This window comes from Dreissena polymorpha, chromosome 5, assembly GCF_020536995.1.
Source record: "Dreissena polymorpha isolate Duluth1 chromosome 5, UMN_Dpol_1.0, whole genome shotgun sequence".
Lineage (NCBI taxonomy): Eukaryota > Metazoa > Mollusca > Bivalvia > Myida > Dreissenidae > Dreissena > Dreissena polymorpha.
The window spans coordinates 42,150,246-42,167,922 of NC_068359.1; the positions used below are offsets into that span (position 1 = coordinate 42,150,246).

At 35.7% G+C, this 17,677-nt stretch overlaps 1 protein-coding gene across 3 annotated transcripts in view; it reads left to right on the forward strand.

Moving 5' to 3' along the window:
• LOC127832567 (mitogen-activated protein kinase 14-like) overlaps nt 1-17,677 on the forward strand; it is a 52,496-nt gene that overhangs the window by 20,837 nt on the left and 13,982 nt on the right. For all 3 annotated transcript variants that reach the window (XM_052358096.1, XM_052358095.1, XM_052358094.1), the window contains exons 3-6: nt 6,618-6,747; nt 11,575-11,633; nt 12,724-12,835; nt 13,974-14,003. In XM_052358096.1, coding sequence (XP_052214056.1) covers nt 6,618-6,747; nt 11,575-11,633; nt 12,724-12,835; nt 13,974-14,003 — 331 coding nt within the window. The remainder of the gene's footprint in view (nt 1-6,617; nt 6,748-11,574; nt 11,634-12,723; nt 12,836-13,973; nt 14,004-17,677) is intronic.

Here is a 17,677-nt window from a genome sequence, read left to right on the forward strand (position 1 = left end):
GCACATTTTGAGTGGTGGAAGTTTAAGGTCAAGGTTATCCTTCCAGGTCAAGGTCATCCTTCAAGGTCAAAGGTCAACAAAATAAATAAATAATTTCAAAGCGGCGTTCTCATGAAGCTGCACATTTTGAGTGGTGGAAGTTCAAGGTCAAGGTCATCCTTCAAGGTCAAAGGTAAGAAAAAAATAATTTCAAAGCGGCGTTATCATGAAGCTGCACATTTTGAGTGGTGGAAGTTCAAAGTCAAGGTCAAAGGTCAAAAAATAATATTTCAAAGCGGCAGTTTTTTTTTTTCACGTATAGGGGAATGGTGGCGGGGCCCGTCCAAAGGGGAAAAACGTGTCGTTTTTTAGGAAAAGGGGAAAATTACAAATTCACTCTTTTATATGTAATGATATTTATTATATGAATACACATGTATGTATGAATGCAATATTCACAGCTGAATGTCTCTATCCTTTTTCTTAAATATATATCAATGATTGTTTCAACATTAGTTTCAGACAGTTCAGCCGTCATGCACAGTCTCAGTTTTCCTAGCTAGCTAATTTGGGTCTAATTGGAATTTTTTTAATTGATAAAATGGCAAATTTGAGCATTTTTAACCAGGTTTTCCGAAGGAAAAAACTGGTTATTAGATTGGCGAATGCGGGCGGGCTGGCGGGCGGGCGGAACAAGCTTGTCCGGGCCATAACTTTGTCGTTCATTGTGAGATTTTAAAATCATTTGGCACATTTGTTAACCATCATTAGACGCTGTGTTGCGCACAAAAATTATGTCAATATCTCCAAGGTCAAGGTCACACTTTGAGTTCAAAGGTAAAAAATAGCCATAAATGAGCTTGTCTGGGCTATAACTATGTCATTCATTATGAGATTTTAAAATCATTTGGCACATTTGTTCACCATCATGGGACGGTGTGTCGCACGAAAGAATCACGTCAATATCTCCAATGTCAAGGTCGCCACGACTAAAAATAGATTTATTTTAAAACAAACTTATGAAGGGGGTTAATTTTGTTTGTTCATTTAAAAAGTTCAGTTTGAGTTGTCTCCCTTTATCAGATTTTTTTTCACAATGAAAACCTGGTTTTGTGACAATTTTGTCCCTTGTTTATCAATAAAATGGAGCAAATTGGAATGATTTTATCAACAAATATCGACACAATATAGGTACATCAGGCCTTTTCCTGGCCATTTTGGGAAAAAATGAAATTCATGTGAAAAGTGACCACTGATTAGGGAAAAACTAATTTAACTCTTTATGATAATTCAAAATCATATTAATATTATATTTATATACTTTGTTAGTTGTTTATGAAATAAATCTGAGATACATGTATCATTAGACAGTTCTTTCTAAAAAAAAAAAAAAAAAAATTTTTTTTTTTACTTCTGGAGGGGATTTTTCTACAAAATAGGGGGAAAATATATACTATTTTTTGAGGGGAATGGGGCCTAATATCGGCCCCAAAATTGCCATAAAAAAACACTGAGCGGTGTTCTCATAAAGCTGCACATTTTGAGTGGTGGAAGTTCAAGGTCAAGGTCATCCTTCAAGGTCAAAGGTAAAAAAAAACAAAAAAAATAATTTCAAAGCGGCGCAATAGGGGCCATTGTGTTTCTGACAAACACATTTCTTTTTTTTTTTCAAACATGGTTAAAAAACACAAATATTTATTTTTATTATTTTATTTTTGAAATACCGTCCAAACATCGCACCCAAGAATCCCCCCCCCCCCCCCCCCAAAAAAAAATTTTTTTTTTTGGCATTTTTTTTGGCATTTTTGGAAGATAATGTAATAAATGACCACACCCCCACACTATACACCCCTCTCCACTCCACCCCTCCCTCCTTAGTGATTGAAATTGAGATAGGTCCCTACACCTTTAAAAAGAAAAATAGATGAGCGGTCTGCACCCGCAAGGCGGAGCTCTTGTTTTAACATTAAAGTAACCTGTTACAGACATTTGCAAAACTGGCTTCTTTACACTTAAAGCTGTTGAAAACCCTCATGCTGATTATTATGAACATATTCTGCAATCTTGAAAATTAAATTTTGTTAGAAATCTCCATGCATCATTGGGATTCGCATACAGTGAAAACTCTCTTTACGACCACCTCAGTATTCCGACCAACTCGCTTAGTCAACCACCATTTTTCAGTCCCGATTTTTTTTTTCTATATTTCAATGGCTGTTACACTCACTAATCTGACCAACCTGCTAATCCGCTATTACGACCACTTTAATCAGTACTAATGATCGATATTGTTCTTAATTGACACGACACCTGCCAAACGACCAGTAATTTTCACACCTTACTTGATCTGGTGTTGTGGTACTATCGGGCTTGTGTACGAAGCCATTCTGACCCAATTAACCATAATAAACGACAACGGTTTTTGGCATCGATTTGCAACACAGGTGTTAGATTTTCGACACTTGTTATAATTTTTAACCCTTGAATGACAATTAGCTATTACATTTGTATTATTATAGAGTCTTTGAAGGGTAAATTGGTAGTTGTTTGGTACACATTTTAAAGATTAAATACGGCGAATAATTTAACAGTTAGGATATTTGAGTAACACGGTTTTGTTCGTGATGGATTTAAAAACCGACCTTTATACCATATCGTTATTCAAAATGGATAAGCGAAAACAGAAAAAGTTGTGTTTAAAAGAAAAGATTGTTTTGATCGACGCGAGTGATGGGAAATCTCAACGAAAGTTGGCTTATTTATTCGGCATTGGAAAGACTCAGGTTCAAGCTATTCTAAAAAGAAAAGCTCAATTTTTATTCGACGAAATGCTAAGCAGACGACAATTGACTCATTTGTTAAGTAAACATCAAGGATCTTGATGAAAAGTACATGTACATGCATTTACACTTCTTTAATGAACAACTTGAAATACTATATTTGTACAATGTATAAATGTATAAATACAATGAATAAACGGATGACTGTTATATTGTATGCAAAAAGATTAAAGTTCAGTGAATATTTACGTTGTTGTAATTATATGTCCATCAAATTCATGAAAACTTAGAATTAAGACCACCTCGCTATTAAGACCACTTTTGAAAAGTCCCACAAGTGGTCTTATAGCGAGTTTTTACTGTAATTTGAAACTTTGCATCCTCACTGATTTTTGAGAGTCCAGGACTCGGGACTGGCAGGAAAAAAAAATCACTAGACTAGGGACAAACAGTGAAATAAGGTTCCGAAATAAATGCGGACACAATTTGGTGACAATATCATTTAAAATGAGTGTGACTTTTGGCCAGTATAACTCAGCGCTTCCGTTAGCTTTTAAAAGTTGGAAGTCCTGACTTCCAAGCCTAAAATTTTGGACGTCCCAGACATACATTTTGAGTTCTGATTTCATTTTAGAATTTTAATATACGTACATGTTCTAACTCTATCTATTACCCGATAATCCAGTATTATAACGATTTCTATTTTCAAAACTAAAATACGGACAAAATTGATGTCGGCAAACGTCCGCCATTTTACGCAAGTTGAATTGTGGGATGGGGGAATTCCCATTGAACATGCGTTAATCACGTGACGCGAATTGAGAAAATCAGGGATCTATACAAACAAATAGGTCCCTGAGAAAATAGAGCACTGTTCATATTAAGTAATTATGACAAATCAACGACTGAATTTAAAATGTTACATGTAAATAATGATCGACGACAAATACTGTATCCGAAAACGACTGTACGAAAAAATGTATGTGTTTTGCACATGAAATAATCTGTGCACATTGTCTGACTGCAGAAAATGAAAACCAATTACTAATTAAATACATAAGCAATATATAATTTGGTTAACATATTGCTTTACAATATGCTATTGCACTACTTTACTTTGCTAATCGACACTTAAATTTTTTCAAGATGGCGGACATTTGACTTATAAGATTTTTGGAAACTAGCGAAGATATTTGGTCAGTTGCAGTTCATGTCTGTACCATCTGCTAGCAAATCAGAAATAAATAAAAAAATACCGGGGAAAATCGGTACCGAAAATTTCCGGAATGCCGACTATTAAATTCGTTCTCAAAGTATCGCACACGCGAACGAATTTTCGTGAATTTATTATTTGTCGGTTTATTTTCAAACTGTCTTCAGATTTTTTTCATCGCAAATCAGGCGATCGATAGACAATTTTTCTATCGCCAGAGCCGAGATTTCATCGCATTGGCGATCAGGCGATGGGTTAATTTTGCAGACTGCTTATTATGCCCCCCTTCGAAGAAGAGGGGGTATATTGCTTTGCTCATGTTGGTGGGTCGGTCGGTCCGTCCGTCCACCAGGTGGTTGTCATACGATAACTCTAGAACGCTTGGGCCTAGGATAATGAAACTTCATAGGTACATTGATCATGACTCGCAGATGACCCCTATTGATTTTGAGGTCACTAGGTCAAAGGTCAAGGTCACGGTGACTCGAAATAGTAAAACGGTTTTTGAATGATAACTCAAGAATGCATACGCGGCCAACAGGGCACACTCTGAACAATATTACTGAAGCAACTGGTCTGTAATCCTAAATCTATAATTATCAGTCCAATGAAACATCACTCTTTTAGTGAAATACAGTGGATCAGTAAAAATATTATCAGAATATGAGATTTTTTGTATATTTTGTATATTAAATATTGTGTTAATGTTTAATTTTGTTGATTAATATAAATATAAGCAGGACAGGGGAGGTAATACATTCTTATATACAGGGGAAACAAATGCAATAAGTTTAAATTTATTGTTACAGCATTTGCCTCCCTTGTAATATAATTGAATTTTACCAAATGTAAGGCTAACTGCATTTTTGTAATGCATACTACTACTACTACTACTACTACTACTACTACTACTACTACTACTACTACTACTACTACTACTACTTCTTCTACTACTACTACTGCTGCTGCAGCTGCTGCTGCTGCTACTACTACTACTACTACTACTTCTACTACTACTACTACTTCTACTACTACTACTACTACTACTACTACTACTACTACTACTACTACTACTACTACTACTACTACTTCTACTACTACTACTCTACTACTACTACTACTACTACTACTACTACTACTACTACTACTATTACTACTACTTCTACTACTACTTCTACTACTACTACTACTACTACTACTACTACTACTACTACTACTACTACTACTACTTCTTACTACTACTACTACTACTACTACTACTACTACTACTACTACTTCTACTTCTACTACTACTACTACTACTACTACTACTACTACTACTACTACTACTACTACGACTACTACTACTTCTACTACTGCTACTACTACTACGACTACTACTACTTCTACTACTACTACTACTATTATTATTTCTACCACCACCGCCACCACCACCACCACCACCACCACCACTTCTACTACTACTACTACTACTACTACTTACTACTACTACTACTAACACTACTACTACTGCTCTACTACTACTACTACTGCTACTACTACTACTACTACTACTACTGCTACTACTGCTACTACTACTACTACTACTACTACTGCTACTACTACTACTACTACTACTACTACTACTACTATTATTATTTCTTCCACCAACACCAACACCACCACCACCACCACCGTTCACAGTGACAAAAAACGTATTCACACAATGGCTGCTACTACAACTTAAAAACGTATTCACACAATGGCTGCTACTACAACTTATGGCCCATATAGGGGGGCATGCATGTTTTACAAACAGCCCTTGTTTTCAAATGCTTATAAACAAACGTGTTATCCGAAATCATTTCCAGATTTTATTATTCACGGAAAGTGACGAAAATTCTAGCAACAAATAAACATTTCTCGTGTATTTCATATGAAAATCATGCGAAAATTAGACTTCATGTACGACATCACGTCATTCTTACTCGGGGAAAGCGAATATTTGATTGCTTAATAAACACATCGTAACGCAGAGGTCGCTATTGCTATTGTATACGGCTTCACGTGGGGTCTGGTGTATTCGGCTGCCTGAGCGCTGATTGGCTGATGCGCTTACCAAGAAGACTTTGATTGACAGCTGGAAAAATCAATATTGGCCACTTGCTGTGAAATTCATTGAAAACAGTAGCTCTAAGGCGGAGTTAACGGTCTGAATAACCCGATTTACTGTTGACATTTGTACATGTTGTGTATTAGAAAATAGCGTACATGCGGATTATCGGACGTCCAAGGGACTTCCACCATTTGCATAATGGACGTACAACTGCCGTTTTCGGGCGTAATTTACGCCCGGACGTCCACTAACGGAAGCACTGATAACTTACTAAGTAATTGCAACAACTTCTATAAGTTACCAAAATTAAGTGGAGACAACCATTTTTGGAAATTATCTATAATTAAAAATATGAGCAAAGCTTGCTTTGTAGTTGTAAGTCTAACTGTCTTAACAAGATATTATAAAAAATGCCCCATGGTCAGGTTCTTGTTACATATTTGTTAATGCTGCTGGTAGCAAAGATAGTGTAATAGGCAACTAGAATTTCACAACTAAATCTTTTTTGCAGCAAGCAAGCTTTACCAGAACACACACTTTGTACTTTCAGTTCAGCCCTGGACAAGCAGACCAGCAGGAAAGTGGCCATCAAGAAGCTGTCCAGGCCTTTCCAGTCAGCCATCCATGCCAAACGCACATACAGAGAACTGAGAATGTTGAAACACATGGTCCATGAAAATGTAAGCAGTGTCTTTTCAAGTAATTTTGTCTGCATGGATTTAAGAATTTGTCTAGAACTGGTACCCATCAGTCTAATAGTGCCCATGTGTAGTTGTGAGAATACCGTGTTGTCTGTTTATGTCTGTGTGTTTATGTTTTCCTTTTGAAGACATCTCTTTCTTAACCCTTAAACCGATTTTAATTTTTTTTGAAAACTTAGACGAATATTGTCCTGAGACTGTAAGGCCCATATATTTGGTATTTGGAATATATCATATTGTTGTCCTTCAAATCTTGCCTCAGGGGTAAAAGATTGTCCTTCCCTGGGAGTTTCTTGCTTCTCTCATTATGAACCTATATCAGTGCTCCAGCTAGGCCTAAATGGCAGCGTGCCCTGCCCTGCTCTTCCAAGTCCCCATCCTGCTCTTTTAAGTCCCCGCCCTGCCCTTTTTTTGTAAAACAAAAATAAGTTGTTTTTTTAGACATAAAATAATTTATAAATCTCTGATTACATTGTTATTAATTTATTCCTCATTTTAGACATTTTATTTACATAGTTTTATAATAATGGAAATACGATATTCTAACAATTACTAATACTATAAAAATTAATATGCAACAGGGAGCATTCCAGATACAACTGCGCGCTCGAAAGTGCCCTTTTGACAAAATACTGCTTGCTGAAAAGTGCCCTTTTGATAATATAGCCCCCCTACCTGCCCTTTCAAATCCTATATCAGTGATTTATTTTGCTCAAAATTACAGCCGATTTTCGGCTGCTTCCCAATTGCGAAAATCCACGTTTTTTTCCCAAAAATCTGACCAAAATTTCCCAAAAAGAAGCCCAATTTCACAAAAATAAAAAAATAAAAATATATATATTTTATTTTTTTTTTAGAAAGAAGTCTTAGCTGTAGATCTCAACTTTATTTTTTAAACATCCTACAAAATATATAACTTTAATTTAGTCCTTTTTGTCCATAAATCATTCCTAAATTTGCCACTTTTATTGATTTAAAAAATCCCTATTTGACCAGACTACTTTTCTAGAAAACCCCTGAACATGCACTTAAAAACAATATCAATTCTGTTACTTATAATCCTATTTACAATGCTAAATTTTTCCCAATTTCATGGTTTATCGCGCTATTTTTCCCAATTTCACGGTTTATCGCGCTATTTTTCCCAATACAAATGGCACAGGCTGTAACAAATTAAAGCCAAAAAAATCACTGTATATGGAGCACTGTATATTTTGAAAACTTAAAAAAAAAAAATTCCTCGGAAACTGCAAGGCAATCTGTGTTTTTATTTTCAATATAACATCAAACGGTCGTCCTCTGTCTAGTTGAGGAGTCTGTTCAAATCATATCCTTGGGATCTAAATCCCCCCCCCCTGATGTTTTTAATGAACACCAAACATGACCACGAGAGAATGCTTTGCAGTTTACTAAAGTATTTGCTTGTGAATGCTCTTTTTTTTCCAATCCTTGCTCAAAATGTTTGTTCGATTGTTATCTTGGCTGATATCTAAAATGGTTGTGGAAACATCACATGAGCAGTTCAGCACTGTTCATTTTCTTTTGATCTCCGGTGAGTTCCCAAGGGCTTTTTATGCCCTATTGTTTTGTTTTAAGTTTAACCAATGGACTTCTAGATAAGGAATCATGATTGTATGAATTAATTTAATAATTATCATCACCATCCAAACACATCAAACATTTACCAGTAGCAACAAAAACGTTATTTTTAGCTTTTGTGACCGGTCTTTGTCCGTCGTCTGTCTGTTAACATTAGTTCGTAAACACTCTAGAGGCCACATTTATTGTACGATCTTCATGAAACTTGGTTAGAAGCTTGGTCCCAATGAAATCTCGGTCGAGTTAGAAACTGGGTTGTGCCGGGTCAAAAGCTAGGTCACTAGGTCAAAAAAAAAGAAAAAACTTGTAAACACTGTAGAAGTCACATTTCATGCCCAATCTTCATGTAACTTTGTCAAAATGTTTGTTTTAATGATATGTTGGTTGAGTTCAAAAGTGGTTGCGGTCTGTTGAAAAACATGGCCACCAGTGGGTGGGGCAGTTTTCCTTATTTGGCTATAGAGAAACCTTGTAAACACTCTGGAAGTCACATTTTTGGCCCAATTTACATGAAATTTTGTCAGAACTTTTGTTTCCTAGATATGTGAGTTAAGTTTGAAAATGGTTCCGGTCTGTTGACAAACATGGTTGCCAGGTGGGCAGCAGTTTTCCTTATATTTATATAGTAAAAAGGCTTGCAAACAATCATGAATTAAGGTCATGTAACATGCGACTCTTCTAAAATATTGCATTTAAGTTTACAGTAGTTACTTCCCTTTGATTATTGTTTTCATAATAATACAGTGTAGTTGTGTTTCATTTATGTGTTAATTGTTATTAGAGGTTGGATGTTTTTATGCCCTACTTTCGAAGAAATGGGGGCATATAGTGATCGGTCTGTCCGTCCTACGTCTGTCTGTCCGTCTTTCCGTCACACTTTGCATTTAGGTTTCCAAAAATGCTCATAACTTCTATGTCCCTTGAGATATAACCTTCATATTTGGTATGCATGTGTATATGGACAAGGCCTTTTCATACGCACACAATTGTTAACCCCTGAGACCTTGACCTTAAACTTAGGGTCCGCGTTTAGGTTTCGAAATCTGCGTTTAGGTTTCGAAAAAATGCTCATAACTTCTATGTCTCTTGAGATATAACCTTCATATTTGGTATGCATGTGTATATGGACAAGGCCTTTCCATACGCACACATTTTTTTACCCCTGTGACCTTGACCTTGAACTTAGGGTCCGCGTTTAGGTTTCAAAATCTGCGTTTAGGTTTCGAAAAATGCTCATAACTTCTATGTCCCTTGAGATATAACCTTCATATTTGGTATGCATGTGTATATGGACAAGGCCTTTCCATACGCACCAATTTTTTTTCCCCTGTGACCTTGACCTTGAACTTAGGATCCGCGTTTAGGTTTCGAAATCTGCGTTTAGGTTTCGAAAAATGCTCATAACTTCTATATCTCTTGAGATATAACCTTCATATTTGGTATGCATGTGTATATGGACAAGGCCTTTCCATACGCACACAAATTTTAACCCATGTGACCTTGACCTTGAACATAGGGTCCGCGTTTAGGTTTCGAAATCTGCGTTTAGGTTTCGAAAAATGCTATAACTTCTATCGAAGCGTTTATAGGGGGCATATGTCATCTTATGGTGACAGCTCTTGTTTTTAGCTCACCTGATTGCTCAGGTGAGCTTTGTGACTGGTCTTTGTCCGTCGTCCGTCCGTCCACATTTGATCGTAAACACTGTAGAGGCCACATTTATTGTCCGATCTTCATGAAACTTGGTCAGAAGATTTGTCCCAATGATATCCCGATTGAGTTTGAAACTGGGTCATGCTGGGTCAAAACCTAGGTCACTAGCTCAACAAAAAAGAAAAAGCTTGTAAACACTGTAGAAGTCACATTTAATGCCCAATCTTCATGTAACTTTGTCTATATGTCTGTCTTAATGATATGTTGGTTGAGTTCAAAAGTGGTTCCGGTCCATTGAAAAACACCAGTGGGCCGGGCAGTTTTCCTTATATGGCTATAGAGAAACCTTGTAAACACTCTAGAAGTCACAATTTTGGCCCAATCATCATGAAAGTTAATCAAAACATTGGTTTTATTGATATATAGGACGAGATTGAAAATGGTCCAGATCGGTAAAAAAACATGGCCGCCAGTGGGCGGGGCATTTTTCTCTATATGTACATGTATATAGTGAAAACATGTGAACACTCTAGAAGTCACATGTTTGCCCAATTTTAATGAAATTTGGTCAGAACATTTATTTTCTTGATACGAGAGTTGAGTTGGAAAATGGTTACGGTCAGTTGAATAACATGGCTGCCGGGGGGGGGGCAGTTTTCTTATATTTATATAGTAAAAAAAAGCTTGACTCTAGAAGTCATTGTTTGCCCAATCATCATGAAACTTGGTGAATAGATTTGTTATATATATATATCTCAGATGAGTTTGCAAATGATCCCAATGGGTCAATAAACATGGCTGCCAGGGAGGTGGGGCAGTTTTCCTTATGTGACTATATAGAGAGAAACCTTGTGATCGAACACTATAGAAGTCACATTTTTTGCCTAGTCATCAGGAAAATTAGTCAATACATTGGTTTTATTGATTTCTTGGACAAGTTGGAAAATAGCTCAGATCGGTGAAACACACTTTAGCTCACCTGATTGCTCAGGTGAGGTTTTAGGATTGGTCTTTGTCCGCTGTCTGTCTGTCCACATTTGGTTTGTAAACACTCTAGCATTCACATTTCTCAAGCATTCTTTATCAAAGTTGCTGAAAGATCTCAGTCAAGTTTGATGATGAGCAAAATCACATAATTAATGCCATAATTAATGCCCTTAGATTGTCCAAATTTTCATTATATTATACAAAATCCTTGTAAGCAAAGTTTGATGTTTGGTAAGGGGGGTCAACTCAAAATATAGGTCACCATTTCAAATCTTACAAAAACAAAAACACTCACTACGCCAGAGTTTTGGTTCAATATTGATGAAACTTGACCAGGATGTTTGTCTGGTCAATATCAAGGTCAAGTTTGACATTAGGTAAAGATTGAATGAACCGACTCCTCTCAGGTGAGCAAACTAGGGCCATCTTGGCCATCTTGTTTTTAAATTCATGATGATCTTTATAAGTTGTTGGTTTGCTTGGTCTTTAATTTCTCAATGCTTTACACAACTTTTTTTTCTAGAAACTGAATGTGCATGCATTCAAAAAGTTTGCCTTCCTTTCCAGGTCATAGGGCTGTTAGATGTATTTACTCCCACCGAAACATTTGATGAATTTGAAGAAGTGTAAGTGTAGTTTTTCTTTGCTTAGCAGTCCCGCTGAAATTAGAGGCAGTTACAATACTTTAGTAAATGTTTGTTGGAATCTCCCTGAAAAGGCTTTTATTCTTACCTAGCTCAGTATGTCAAAATTTCCCTTACAAGACTTGATTGTCAATGTGCTAAGCATGTCAGAAAGCTATATATTGTTTGTCTTTCATATGCCTTTTGAACTCATTCTTTTACAGTCAGTGGTGTTTAATTTAAAGGACTTCAATATCATAGGTATCCTAGGGTTTAAATCATGCAGAGTATCGTCAATTGTGATAAATTAAATTGGATTAAATGTTTTTATACCCCTGGATCAAATGATCGGGGGTATATTGTTTTTGGCCTGTCTGTCTGTCATTGTATTTGTATGTCTGTCATTGTATTTGTGTGTCTGTCCCAAAACTTTAACCTTGGTCATAACTTTTGCAATATTGATGATAGCAACTTGATATTTGGCATGCATGTGTATCTCTTTTTCTCATGAAGCTGCACATTTTGAGTGGTGAATGGGTCAAGGTCATCCTTCAAGGTCAAATATATGGCTTCAAAGCGGGCAGTAGGGGGCATTGTGTTTCACAAACACAGCTCTTGTTTGTTTTGAGAATCACAATGAAAATAAGACTTATAAGCTGATATTACAGAATTTACAATATAATTCATTTGTAGCCAATTATTTCTTTGTTAAGTACCCATAGAAGTTATTTTTCCAATTTGCTGTCCATTCCTACAAATTCCCAAAAGGAAGGAAAATTGCCTCAATTTTGTTCCAAAAGCACTTTGCATGGGAACTAATAAAATTAGCACTAAAACTGAACATTTCAGCAAAAAGACATGTAAAAGAATATCCAGATGGCTTTGTGAAAATAGAGTACCAAGCAGTTAAAAGACCCATTATTCCTAATCTGAAGATTTCACGATGTGAATTTTCTCATTTTCATGGTTTTTCGGCTTTTTTTCCCCATTTGGTGCAGTATGGGTAATTTTCCCATTGGGCAAAAAAATTGCTGCTTGAACTTACATAATAATTTTGCAACTAACAATTTAATATGATGTATTTGGTATACAGTTATTTAGTAACGTCACTGATGGGTGCTGATATGAACAACATTATTAAGTCACAGAGGCTTAGTGACGACCATGTACAGTTCCTTATCTACCAGGTCTTGAGAGGAATGAAGGTCAGTGTTGCACTTGTTTCCCATAAGTTCTATTATTTTGTGATTAACTTGGTAAATTTAATAGAACCCAAGTCTTTTTTTGGTAAAGAAAATTGTAATTTATTTATGTTTTACTCAAGCAACTAATCTGCCTTGAATCATTTTGAAGTAATTGTTTACCAGTGGGCAACTGAAAAAGTACATTTATATAACAGATTCAGTGCATTCCACAGCATTTTTGGTAGCTCCAGGGCCAATAAAGTTATGTTAAGCAGGGCAGCCTCTCTGAATGCTAAATTTGTATGCCCCCGGTAGGGTGGCATATAGCAGTTGAAATGTCTGTCAGTCCGTCAGTCTGTGCGTCTGAAAACTTTAATATTGGCCATAACTTTTGCAATATTGAAGATAGCAACTTGATATTTGGCATGCATGTGTATCTCATGAAGCTGTACACTTTGAGTGGTGAAATGTCAAGGTCAATGTCATCTTTCAAGGTCAAAAGTAAAAAAATACAATTCAAGGGAAGTAATAAGCTTTAAAAGAGAGATAATTTCTAAACCTGCCAAGTAATATATTGAAATTTTATTTCAAAGCGGCGCAATAAGGGGCATTGTGTTTCTGACGAACACATCTCTTGTTTACATTTATTTATTGCGTTATTTGGTAAGTTATGACTCTTCAAGAAAAAAAAAGCTTTAAGTCATTGATAGCTACATTTTTTAATTGTTAAACCCTTTCACTCATAAACATAGATATATAATGTTAGATAATAGATAATGATGATTCTATTCGTACATTTTATTATACCAAGTAAAGGTGAAGAGCATTTAAAGCAACTTCTAGCAGTTTACTACCAATATATACTGATGCAAACCAGAGTTCAATAGCAAATCTTTCATGTTTAATCTATAAAAGATATTAACTTCTTTGATGGGTGTTTGTTCCTCTTCTTTATTTTATTGGAAATATGTATACTTTTTTACAACTTGTTGCAATAAATCTGTAAATAGCCACATTTTTCATGATATTGTTTTTGCATTCTAAACCATCTATACATAGTTCTGCAAGAATTGAAACTAGTTGTTATCTTTGGGCTTTTCAATTTTATACTTAGATAGACAACACTGGATGATGTTTGGTTTATTTCTGTTTATTTCAGTACATCCATTCAGCTGGAATTATACACAGAGTAAGTGTCATTTAGACTTAATGTTGGTATTTGTTACGAATGTCAAGACTCAGTCTATAAAAGTACAACCAGTAGGCTGTAGTTTAGATTCCTCGAATATGCCTATACAAGTGTTCAAGGTATGAACATTGATAAAACAAAAAGCAAATTGGTTGGTGTAGAAGGGTTGGCAATTGATAATAACATGAACTTGGCATTTTCAATGGATTATAATTAATAATTTTACGTAAGTAAGCTCTCAATTTAACCCATTTATGCCTAGCGTCTAGAAAAGAGGCCATGGCAAACAGCGTAGACCCTGATGAGAATCTGCATGATGCGGCGTTTCATTAGGGTCAGGTCTGGGCTGTTTGCTTAAAGGAATTTCAGTAAGAAATATTCTAAATATAGAAATAAATAATCCAGACATCCCTAATTTTGATCCTACAGTCAATGTTGTGCTTGCGACCACTTTAATTAAGCGACTTTTGTCTTATGCGACCAATTTAAATCCCGCCCGAGCGTTTAAACAATATTTTCATATTGTATTGAGCGACTTTTGTCTTATGCGACCAGCGGACAAATCAGTGTTGATTGTTTATCTAAGCCGATAACATTAAGGATTACACCTTTGTTTAGATTTCACACCAGCCATTTCCTTTGTCTCGATGACCGGTTCTGACCGGTGTTAATGCTGACTGCGTATCAATTTTTAGTGTCGAATAATACAGTGAGGTATTGCCAACAGTCTACAGGTTAAAGAGTTTACTATCTGGGACGTTAAGTGATAAATTTGATTGCCGATTTTATTGCAGAAACAATGCGCCGACGCGACAAACATTTTCACAGTGTTCTCGAGAGATGTAAAAAATAAACTATTAATCTGTAACATGTAGCGAAATCTGTTAATTAAAAAATGTAATTGTTATTATGCTAATTAGTTTGTTTTAGCAAATTTTCCAATCAGGCGTGTTTATTTAGTTTTTAATCAAGGTGTTTTATTTATTTCCCTATGTACCATAATCGAGTCAGATATATATATAAGCTTACATGCAGAAATTAAAATGTCAAAATGGAAAGTATTAACGTAAAATGAGAAAATTCGGGTATTGGAAGTGTCGAAGAGTAAAAGTGCACATACATTTAATCGTGAATGAGTTTGGAGTCGGAAAAACCCATTCTCCGTGCAAACCATTTAAATTGTATTTAGAATTAGAGAAAACATATACAACTTATTTTAAGTAAAAAATTGTTTTTTTCATTTTATTAGCGAGGTTGTTTTCGGAGAAAGCTCGAGCTATTTTCATAGCCAGCTTGTCGTCCGCCGTAGGCGTCGTGCTAAAACCTTAACATTGGCCATAACTTTTTAAATATTGAAGATAGCACCTTGATATTAGGCATGCATGTGTATCTCATGGAGCTGCACATTTTGAGCGGTAAAATTTCAAGGTGAACATCATCCTTCAAGGTCTAGGGTGCAAAAAACAAAGTAAAGGGAAGTAATAAGCTTTAAATGGACATAGTTATCTGACCTGCCCACGTATATATTTTTGTTAAATAAATCAAAGCGGGGCAGTAGGCGGCATTGTGTTTCTGAACACATCATGGTAAAAGGTCAAGGTCATCCTTTACGGTCTACGATATAGATTTAAGGGAAGTAATAAGCTTTAAAAAGGGAGAAAATTACTAAATATTGAACATAGCCACTTTATATATATTTGGCATGCATGCGTATCTCATGGAGCTGCACATTTTGAGTGGTGAATCTACAGTCACGGTAGTGGCTTTTAATTATTTGCTACTAAAAATAGAGATTTGTTACAGACAATTATTTTCAAGGGAAGTAATTTATATAATTATAAATCTCATATTATATATTTCGTTACCAAGAATTGAAGTTCTTTTCACAGTTACTGTACAGATTTATTATTTTGATTATTTATAACCCAAATGATTGATTTGTCAAAGTTTTTTTTTAAATGATATAATTATAATTTCTTTCATGTTTATTACATACATGTGGACTTATGTCCATAGATACATGATCAACTCTGGCTATGATCTCTTTTAAACCACAGGCCTTGGTTGTCAGTGATGTCTGACATGGTCATAATTGACTGAGACCCTCACCACCCCACCCCCCCACCCCCTCCCCGGTTGGATTGGACAAAATTCAAGGGAAGAAATAACCTTTAAAGGGAGATGATTTCTATACCTGCCAAATGATAAATAGAAATTTTATGTCAATGCGGCGCAGTAGGGGGGGCATTGTGTTTCTGGCAAACACATCTCTTGTAAGGTCAAGGTCACTGGTTTCAAGGTGACCTCTAAAAAAAAAAAATCTGACAAGCTTTCGCAGCCGAGCGTGGCACCCGTTATGCGGTGCTCTTGTTTATATTTAGATTCATTTGATTACAAAAGCAGAAATCGCTGTGTCAAAAGGAGATAATCCGATATCTGGATTTAAAATCAAAGGTCTGCATTAATCACAAATGGCCTTTTTTTATTTAAAGACCATTTTATTAAGAGACCACTTTTGGTTACTCCCTTTAGTGGTCTATACAAGATTGACTGTAAATTGATCCAATTTAGAAGGATGGGAGAGTCCACTAGGCATTATGGGTTAAATCTTCCTGTATATAAGCATCGCGATAGACTCAAACAGGTGCCTATGTATGAGATTTAGCTCTTATGATTGGTTCATTGAACTGTTCTTATATGAAATCATTTTTTTTTTTTTTTCGATAAGAAATTTTTTATATGAATACTATCTTTGGGATTTTTGGTGGTAATAATTGATAACAAACATATGCAAATAATTTTATAAGGAGAGACAGAAATTGCATTTTTGCATAATTTAACAGATGTGTTTTGGACATGCATAAAATATAAAATATGAATCATGTTGTCATATTTAGAAAAGGGTATTAATAAGATTCTCTAACTTTTAAAGCTTTTTAGCCGGATGTTTTTCGAAAAAATCTCGGCTTATAGATTGATGTTGTCGGGTGGGCGGGGGGGCGGGCGGGGTGGCGGCGTGCTCGAAAATGTTAAAGTTCTTATTTCATGGTATAACTTTGGTATGCTTGGACCTAGAGTCTTCAAACTTGACATGAAGGTTGGCCAGGATTAACAGATGACCACTGGTCATTTCAAGGTCATTCATTTGAAGGTCAAGGTCACTGTGACCTTCAATATAAAAAATGTTAAAGTTCTTATAACTTTGGTATGCTTGGACCTAGAGTCTTGAAACTTGACATGAAGGTTGGCCATAACTAGTTAGTAACCACTGGTCATTTCAAGGTCATTCATTTGAAGGTCAAGGTCACTGTGACCTTGAATGTAAAAATGTTAAAGTTCTTATTTCATGGTATAACTTTGGTATGCTTGGACCTAGAGTCTTCAAACTTGACATGAAGGTTGGCCAGGATTAACAGATGACCACTGGTCATTTCAAGGTCATTCATTTGAAGGTGAAGGTCACTGTGACCTTCAATATAAAAATGTTAAAGTTGTTATAACTTTGGTATGCTTGGACCTAGAGTCTTGAAACTTGACATGAAGGTTGGCCAGAACTAGTAAGTAACCACTGGACATTTCAAGGTCATTCATTTGAAGGTCAAGGTCACTGTGACCTTGAATGTAAAAATGTTAAAGTTGTTATAACTTTGGTATGCTTGGACCTAGAGTCTTGA